This window comes from Cornus florida, unplaced genomic scaffold (assembly GCF_030987335.1).
Source record: "Cornus florida cultivar Cherokee Brave unplaced genomic scaffold, ASM3098733v1 CherokeeBrave_3.0.0_Hap2_Chr04, whole genome shotgun sequence".
NCBI lineage: Eukaryota > Viridiplantae > Streptophyta > Magnoliopsida > Cornales > Cornaceae > Cornus > Cornus florida.
In genome coordinates this window covers 2,636,829-2,646,772 of record NW_026775574.1, presented here as the reverse complement: position 1 = coordinate 2,646,772, position 9,944 = coordinate 2,636,829, and the positions used below count along the sequence as shown (strand labels likewise).

The following is a 9,944-nucleotide window of genomic DNA, read 5'->3' as shown; positions in this document are numbered from 1 at the left end:
TTTTGAGCCCATGTTCTTCAGACTTAACGTAGAAAGCTGATCGGTGTTAATCTAATTTTCAGGCAATCCATCTTAGTTAGGCATAGGACTTCGACATAAACTGCCAATTTCTAAATCCATAATCTAAAGTTATCTTAACATGGACATGCACACAAAAAACAATAATAATAAAATATAGTATAATATAAAAATGTAAGAGCACTTTCAGAAGCAAGAATAGACGAGTTCAAGAGATCTTCCATTAAATTCTAGTTGAATAACTAATGAAAAAATTTACAAATGGTGAAATAAGCATAAACGGGGAACACAGTTGAACAGGGGTACTCACCAACGAGGACAACCAGCCAAAATTTCCAAGAGACTAAATAAATTACTAAGAAGTAGAAAAGCATGTGAAAACATTAAGATCAAATTTGACAAGTAAGAATAAAAACGAAAAATGGTGTCAGTAAAAAACATACATGTCATGAAGAATGTGGCATCCAAGAATGAGCCAGCGCAATTAAATGATTCCTGTCATGATGAGGGGCAACTTAACCCTGAGCAGTTGTTGTTTCCTTTGACAGGAGTAGCTTCACCCTACTTGTGAGATCTCTCATCACATCTACAATCATGGACTTCTTTTGGATTCTGAACTGTATAGCCAACTGAGTTGAACCAGAGACACCATGTTTTAATAGGGTTTCGTCCTCCATTATTTTAGTGGGGAAGTGTCCAAGTGCAATCACACAAAGTGCAATAATTGTGCGAAGAGCAGTAACTTCGTTTGATATTCCAAGAGGGGCTTCAACTGATAATGATTTGAGTGTAATCAATTCATGCTTCTGTACTTCTTCCATGTCATTTGAAAGGAGTACTCTTAAAGCAGCCAACAATCGGCCCTCTACTAATTCAGGACCTCCTAAGCTTACCTGTAGAGAGAGAGAGAAGAAGAAGAAGAATTCAAGACGAGCAGTTATCATCTTGTTGAAAATAAGATGATCAATCTGACAAAAAGACTGCATCAGTGAAATTCATGGCAAATTGTTCACTGCATAACCACATACATCTTTATTGGAAGCCTTTATCAGCTTACAGTGTTTAAGGTTAGGCTAAAAATTTATGGGAGACTCAATTCCTTTTCCGAAAAATGTAGCAAACTTTCTGCACAAGTTATAAGCCACTGGGGGCTTTTGTCATTTGAAATACTGTATGTGAGCAGGCTTTTTGATTGTTAAGAAACTAAATATGTCAGAGGAATGGATTTTGCTTAAATTCCAGCACCAGTCGTGGGCCATGTGGTACTATTAATTTGGAAAAACCAAGACAGGCTTTCAAGTTCCTGTCAAAATTCCACAAGCATGGTGCTGGCTTATGACTGTTTCTTTATTTTGGCTAATTGTTAAAGCACACACATAAAGGCCTCATGCTATGAAATTTGTGATGACCTTGTGGGCGGGTGTGCCGTGGGCGAGTGCAAGAGACACTATCAGGCTACCACACTGGCGAGCTACGGGTGCACAGTCCCACATCGCCTGGATAGAGAAAAGGTGAAGTGCTTATTTGTAAGTGTGTCATCTCCAATTGGTATGAGGCCTTTTGGGGTGAAGCCTAAGAGAAAAAACCGTGCGGGCTCAGGCCCAACACGGACAATATCATACCATGTGGTAAAGTGAGTCGTTACAAATGGTATCAGAGCCTGACCCAGCCGGAAGTGTGCCGAAGGGGACGTCAGGCCTCCAAGGGGGGTGGATTGTGATGACCTTGTGGGCGGGTGTGCCGTGGGAGGGTGCGAGAGACACTGTCAGGCTACCACACTAGCGAGCTACGGGTGCACAGTCCCACATCGCCTGGGTAGAGGAAAGGTGAAGTGCTTATATGTAAGTGTGTCATCTTCAATTGGTATGAGGTCTTTTGGGGTGAAGCTCAAGAGTAAAACCGTGCGGACTCAGGCCAAAGCGGACAATATCATACCATGTGGTGGAATGGGTCGTTACAAATGGTATCAGAGCCTGACCCAGTCGGAAGTGTGCCGACGGGGACGTCGGGCCTCTAAGGGGGGTGCATTGTGATGACCTTGTGGGCGAGTGTGCCGTGGGCAGGTACGAGAGACACTATCAGGCTACCACACTGGCGAGTTACGGGTGCACAGTCCCACATCGCCTGGGTAGAGGAAAGGTGAAGTACTTATATGTAAGTGTGTCATCTCTAATTGGTATGAGGCCTTTTGGGATGAAGTCCAAGAGTAAAAACAGTGCGGGCTCAGGCCCAAAGCGGACAATATCATACCATGTGGTGGAGTGGGTCGTTACAAAATTATACAAGTGTTTTAAAGTGGCTAAGGCAAAAGCTCATAAGCTCAATCAAAATCACAGCATCTAAAGCATAATAGTTCCCTAATCTGAGGTTGGGAAACTGGAGAGCTTGAAAAAGCTTACTTTAAGCTAAGGTGTGTGCATAAAAAAGGAAACTAAATGAAATCAAAATATTTATAATAAAAAATCAATATAGGGAAGCAGAAAACCTTGAGAAGAGGAGCTTCTCCATCTAAATCTAGCTGCGACAAAATCTGTTGCTGCCATGTAGCTGGTGAAGAGAAGTTAGGGGATGACACTCCAGCAGCCATGCTTGCAGCATCCAGAAGAGCTCCATCGTACTTGAGTTCAATACAGTCATAGGGATTTGAGGGTATCACAAATCCATAATCTAGAAGGAAAAGATCATTATTCAAACAGCCATAGTTAAGTACTAAAGGATCATCCTTTTTTATTTGTGTCCCTGCCACTACCTGGTTAGCATAGAGTAAACATATTAAAATAGAGACAAAAAATTAAAAAAGAAGAAGAAGGAGGAGAGAGAGAGAGAGAAACCAACCTTTACTAGCATCTTTGGGCTCCCTGCATCTTGTTCTTGAACAATTTTAGCATTTGGATTGAAGCTGTGGTTGCACATATCAACAAGTGGAAGCATCATGGGGGCATCAATGTGTGTTCCATCAGGGAGTTTTTTGCCATACAAGCGGAAGGCTCGAGATGAAACCGCTGACATAGCCCATCCTAGCGAAGAAGCATCTACATCTTGGCCTTCAAAAGGGTGATCATCCGGTTTCAGATTTTCAAGTGCACATTTGACTTCTTTCTCAAAATCAATAAGAAACCGACATCTCTTGTTTACCTGGTATGAAAAAATAGTACTATATTCAAATATCACTGCAAAATTAAGAGAGAATCTTGGAAATCAAACTTCAGCACAAGAGTATTCATGTTTTGAATTAGCTCTTCAAAGAAAACCCAGCGCAAGAACAGAAACAGATGCTGGAAAATATATACAAAGTTGTTTCGTAAATTTAAAAGAGTAACCATGAAAAAGAGATGTCTCTCCTATCTCATTTTACAAAACAACTTCAGGGATGTTGTCAGCCTTTGCATCCAGCCAGCTGGACTTTACCAGCATTGCAGAAAGTTCAATAGTTTGATATATATAAAGAGAGATAATAAAATGAAATAAATGCAGTTCAGCAGAAAATGCCATCCTTAAGCTGGTCAGTGAAAATATACCTGATAAAGAAGAGGAGCGTACTGCAAGTTCTTTATATCATCCCCGGGAAAGAAAATGGGAATGCTGTAAGTTTCTGGGAGATTGCTGATGTATGGCCACCAGAAGGAACCCATTTTTGCTCTTTCCTGCAGAAGCTTCAAACCCAGTCTCATAGCCCATAGCTCCTCTGTAAATTGCTTCAAGTGTGCAGTTTATTCCTCATATTTAAAACTTCTAACCTACTTTTTTATGCAAATTATAGTAGCCAAACTATAATGAGAATAGGAAAATCTAAGTGAAGCTTACATACATACAGGAGCCAAGGTTTCATACCATAGGAATTGATGTAAAATTTTGGGAAGAGAAAAAACCTGAATATGACCACTGATATGACAAAATTGGAAACCATGCACCATAAGTGATAAAACATTTCACTATAAGCACGCTAAACCATTATATGACAATGACCAACATGACCGGGTACCATCCTACATTTTTAAAAAAAAACCAAATCATCCTGGAAATTACTCCTCAGAAAGATCTATCAACTTACAAAGAGGCAATTAGTAATTCTGCTAGCTAGTTTAGTATACAAAATATTAATCGCAGAAATAGAACCCTAATGTTTTCTCATTCTCTTCACTCTCTCCTTTTTTCTCCTTTTTCCTCCTCTTCCCTTACTTAATATCCCATTTTCACGTTTATCCTTTTTCTGTTAATCTTAGCTAAAAAACCTTAACAAACTTTGTATCAAAGCAAGTGACCTGAAATCATGACTCAATCAGAAGGGGGGCTGCTGAACAGAAGCTGACATCATCACGATAAGGATTAGCACCATCTGAAGACGACTCCCCGTCCTAGTGTCCTAGTGTGGTTTGAGGGCCATTACTTGCCAGGGTTTTTGAGCTACTTTCAGTTGGTGGCTTATATGGCCTCAGTTTATTCTATAACAGTAAGGGACATTTTTTCAAGTCAGAAATTGGTTGGTGTTTGATTGATCAGCTCCATTGATTTTGAAAATCCTGTTAATTAACTTATTCAAATTAAAAGGAAAAGAAAAACTTGGCAATTACCATGGTTTCATGTGAAGATACACCACGGTCGACTGTTGTCAACGAGATTGTTATGAAGACTCAACCACCATAGGCTCGGTTCCAACCAACCATCGGTGATTAATGAAAAAATCTTCATGCATTTACTTTCCCAGTTTGTGCAGATATGTAATAGATCTGGATCAACCATGTGACTCCATCTATATCATATTTTGCTGTTATAGAATACACATAAATTACTGTAGGATCCAACTTTCCTGGAAGTAGTGAACATGACTTCAAGGATTTTCCAACTAATCTGCAATAAGAAAGCCTATCACATAGATTCCGAATCTTATGTGTGAATTAAGAAGACATAAATTTTTGGTGATCCCATTTTGTTATGGGACTATGTTCTCTGAATAATGAAAAAAATTATGTTCACTTATGTAGCACATTGATTCTTTCCATTACATTAAGCTTAGAGGCAACATATATAGCACTTGGTTTTATGTCCATCACAAAGTTCAATATCTAATTTAGTTAACACAACGATAAATTTTTTTTTGATAAGTCTAATTTTAGTAAACACACGCCTTAATTTCAAATAGTTTGATGTTTACTTTCGCATTGTTTTAGTTGTAATTGATAAGGTGTAACAAGCTTATACAGTGTGGTAGCTTTTTGGTTGTCAAAGAGACCACAATCTTAAAAGTTTCAACTCAACTCAAAAAGGCCTTTTCTGATTATTTGAGAACTTAAACATGAAGGAGAAAGTGGTAATTGTAGCATCTTCGTCCTTGACAGGAAAAATGGAAGGAGAATCTTAAGGACTAAAGTATCTGAGACACCTTCAAATGTAAAGATGACACAAGTGTTAAAAAAAGTCAATTGTGTTGTAGTCTTGTACATAGCACTTGAATGAGTCTATTGTGTTGCAAACAGTAAGGAATCATCCTGTTTTCGCCTCACTTGTTCAAAATAACGCCTAATTAAGAATTTACTATATGAATTTTTGTTGGATGCAAGGACGTCTCGGTAGCAATCTGAGCATTCAGATGCTAATATGCTATGTAACACACAACAAATTATGGTAACTTTTAATGGACATCCAGCACTGCTTCCTAAATGAAGAATAGAGAACACAGCTTTAACCTCTTCCCCAAACCAGAGAATCATGAAGCCTTCAAGTGGAGAAATCAAGAATCCATATAAGGACATAAATATACAAGAAAATTTATTTTACTGCACTACATGAATCCATGTAATTCCAACTTCTACCAACAATCACATCAAATTACAGCCACTATTCTAGTTTGACCATAAAATGTGAACAAACACTACTTTTCACATTGTGATAAAAGTATTTTTTCACATTTATATATTGTCTAACAGCCCATGTAGCTCACAATATCTCGTGGTTCATCTTGTTTCTTCAGCTAACCTAAATAGAAGAAAAAAAATAAATCCACAGCTTCAGTTTTTTTTTTTAATCGTGGGTGTCCGGGCCAGCTTGCGCGCACCTCGACTAATCCCACAAGGACGACCGGATAAGCCTCCAGTGATGCTGGTAATTTTATCCAGGAAATTAACCCTCCATTTATGTCAAAGCATATTTTATTAAGATGACTCGGGAGATTAACAAAGTCTCTTACTTTGTGATAAACAAAATTAAAAAATAAAAAATTCACGTGAACATTTTTATTTTTGTCTAAAGAAACCGAGCCTTATGTTAAAATTTTCCTTGAAATACTTCGTGTTGATGAAGAAAAATTAACAAAAAGAAAATTACTATCGATGAACTCACTATATTATAGAGTATCCTTCAAAAGTGCACTGAAAAAAATCAACAAAAATTGCACGGCAGACAAAAAAATTCTATCATATACAATTAATCAATCAAACCAATGGTGACAATTAACAATGCCTATAAATCAAACTATTCAACAAAAGAAAAAATCTTATATATAAATAAATTAAGAAATTCCTCTGAAGTGACAATGCAGCATAAGCGTTACTTACATTCTCTCCAAACATGTAACTTTCGTTACCAATTAAATGACACCCAATTCTGAGATAGTAAGAATGCACTGTTCCCATCAACTAAATTATCCCAAAACAAGTTCTATATCAATACTTATTATTGGCAATGCAAAATCCCATTAACATATTGAAAAATAAGTATAATACGCTACAAATAGATACACCCAATTCTTATATAGTGATGACCAGAAACTACTTAAATCATCACAAAACAAAAAATTTATGGTAAAATCAAAATTATTGTAATTCAGAATACCCATTAATCAAATTATTTGAAAACATGTATTGTAATGAATCCCACAAACAAACTAAACCAAATGCAAGAGAGAAACCCATACCAGGAACTTGACGAGCCAAGTTAACCAAAGCAGAATAAGCACCACTTTCACCATCCGATTCAAGAGACTCAAACCGCAACGGTATGTGATGAGGAAGGGCAATTAGGTCAGACCCTTTTGGGATTTCATCAGACGCCACCAACCCAAGACCGTAGGGTTCTTCAATCTGTGCTATCTTCACTGCCTGGTGGACGAAACCCCCTTCTCTCTGGACCCATTTGATCAGGTCAGGTGGGTGTGGCGCCAACCGCGCAGGATAAACAGAAGAGGGAGAGGCGGCACACGTTAGACGACGGAAATGGTTGAGAGAGGCTTTTGTGGAGCTTATGAAGCAGTAGTCTCTGCTCGCGATTAACATCATCTTTGTTGAACTTGAAGTTGAGCTTATCAAGTTCGACATTTTCTACTTCCAGAGTAGACTAACCGCGAAGACACAACACTCGATTGTTTAAAGATAGCCCAAACCTCTCTTTTTTTGTTCTCCTCCAAAATTTGTGTGTATTTTTGTATTATTTGTGTAAAAAATGAATTTTTTTTCTTTTTTTTTTTCTTTCTTTTCATGGCAAGATTGTTAAGGGTTTGTGGTTAGAGGGAGGGCTACAGACACCGGGAGCAACACAACTATTCAGACAATTTGTGTCGCCCTTGTGGGTGGGTGGGTGTGTGTGAGTGTGTATAGCCGTATAGGTGGCACCAGTATATTACCTTACTGGGAGAGCTACAGGTATACAATCTCACATCGCCTGAGTGCAGATAAGACAAGTGTTATATGTAGATTCAACACCCTTCTATAAAATAACGGGTTTTAAAGCCGTGATGACCATGAACCCACCAGAATTTCAGAGTTAAAAGAAGTCTCTGGTCCAGGAAGCCAAAAGCGAACAATATTGTAGGTGACCGCATGGGAAGTCTCTGGTCTGGGGGAGCAAAAAGCTGATAAATATTGTGTCTAGATAGGGTGAGCGTTATGGCCAACGAGAACGTTGGTCCCCAAAAGGAGTGATTATGGTGACCTTGTGGGCGACACATCACCTGGGTGCAGATGGGACAAGTGTTATATGTAGATTCAACACTCCTATGAAACAATGCGTTTTAAAGCCGCGATGGATATAAACCAATCAGAATTTCAAAGTTAAGCGTACTTAACCTGAAGTAGTACTAAGATAGGTGACCCCTGACAATTGTGCTTGGATACCGTAAGGGATTGATGTTTTAAAACGTAAACACAAATGGTAAGATAAAGAAGATTTCTATGACTGACCTGTTGAAGTAACAAATTTGTGAACTAGAAGAAACAAGGTTTTTATGACTACTATTTTATCATTTGGCTCTATAATATTGTTCTGTTTGGTATAAATTGTAGTATAAAGGCTAACAATTAGTAGTTGCTTTCTTATCAAGGATGATAGTGTTGGGAAACATGCTAGTTTTAAAAACTTTTTGAGGGATTTTCATTCACAGATCTTGATTCATCACATAGAGACAAGTTTTATGCAAAAATAAAATATGATGTGTCATTCAATTAGCAGATTGAATACTTACATAAAAGGTCTGAGTAAACCTTTAAATCTTTCCTCTAAAGTAAATGTTCTCACTTTTTGTAGATCCCTTAGTAAGATACTTTCTCCTTGGATCTCTATCTTCTTGGTAATTGTTTTGCCTTTAGGAATCACTCATAAGCCTCCATAAATGACTTTGGAAAACTAGGCTTGTGGGAGCCTCCATTAGATAAGAATATTAACCCTAATTCTCTAAAGGGAGAAAATATATTCATTTTTCCTCCTTCCAAAAGTCACCCTAAAATATACATAGACCATGTATATATATAGGCAACATAAAGATAAAGAAAAAGAAACAATAAATCATTCTCAATATCTAATTCACATGTCTCAAATCTAATAGGATTCCAATATCAAGTTGGGTTATGAGTGAGAATCCTTTGGGTTTATTATTTTATTAGTTACAATGAATTAATAATTGGCCCGGTCCATAGACCCAATTCAATTAATTCATAAATTAATTTCTACTCCACTAAAAGAAATTAATTAAATTCCAATTAAATAATAAATAACCTCTAAGTCAATGTTGCACTTTGATCCCTCTATGCATAATTAGTTATCGGATAAATAAAGCCATCAATCTGACTACTTAATTAATATATATATTTTGGTACGTTTGATTATTTCTGACTCGATCACAATAAAATATTTGTTTGACAAAAATAATAATTTAAATAAATATATATATAATAAATCATTTTGTCTAAAAACACACGAAGGCTTTCGAATTTACTTTGTGATCAACCATAATCAATACAAAATAAATACAAGTAACAATGATGCAAATATTGAAAATATAACCCTCTAACTATTAATTACATAAATACCCAAAGTGTCGATCTAAGGATCCCGAAGTATCTGCCGAACAAATCAAAGTAATTATTAATTAATAAAAAAATTTATATTTTTCTCATGCTTAAGAGTCAAAATACCATGACAGTGATAGGGAGCAATTACATACGACGGCTTTCGCAATATATCTCAACCTAACGCGGATCCAGTTCAAGTCTTAATTAATTATGAGTCCATCCATAATTACCGACTATGAACAATTTATGATTACTATTTATATTCATGTATTGATCGCCATCACATACATATATAAATATTTCTTGTAATCAAGTGGACACTATCAATTTTATAATGAATCGAAACATAATACATTTAATTCACCAATTGTATAAAACATAAATATTTCAGAAACGTAAGGAACATATGTCACTATAATCCAAATAAGAATTTGCTATGCCAGGGCATATAAATCCCAACAGCTCCCACTTGCCCTCATAGCCAATTCAAATTGCATCTAACTCCAATGTTATCCAGGTGTTGATCAAAACTATTGATCGATGACACCTTTGTAAATGGATCAACAGAGTTGTGTTCCAATGCAATGTCCTAGCCATGAGTACATTTTATTGCCGAACAATATCCTGTAAGACATGATACTTCCTATC

At 36.9% G+C, this 9,944-nt stretch overlaps 1 protein-coding gene across 1 annotated transcript; it reads right to left on the bottom strand.

Annotated features, from left to right (window-relative positions):
• Positions 1 to 217: 217 nt before the first annotated feature.
• On the bottom strand, positions 218 to 7,502 carry LOC132302478 (uncharacterized). The gene is made up of 5 exons (XM_059799362.1): positions 6,929 to 7,502; positions 3,537 to 3,703; positions 2,854 to 3,153; positions 2,504 to 2,767; positions 218 to 911 (listed from the first exon to the last, which is right to left on the bottom strand). Exons 1-5 carry the CDS (start codon positions 7,326 to 7,328, stop codon positions 534 to 536), a joined length of 1,509 nt encoding a protein of 502 aa, XP_059655345.1. The 5' UTR covers positions 7,329 to 7,502; the 3' UTR covers positions 218 to 533.
• Positions 7,503 to 9,944: the final 2,442 nt, after the last annotated feature.

Coding starts and splice junctions, on each gene's coding strand:
- LOC132302478 (XM_059799362.1), bottom strand. CDS start 7,328: ATGTCGAACTTGATAAGCTCAACTTCAAGTTCAACAAAGATGATGTTA. Junction 3,704..6,928: donor CTTGGCTCGTCAAGTTCCTG/GTATGGGTTTCT, acceptor AGCAATTTACAG/AGGAGCTATGGGCTATGAGA. Junction 2,768..2,853: donor GCCCAAAGATGCTAGTAAAG/GTTGGTTTCTCT, acceptor TATGCTAACCAG/GTAGTGGCAGGGACACAAAT.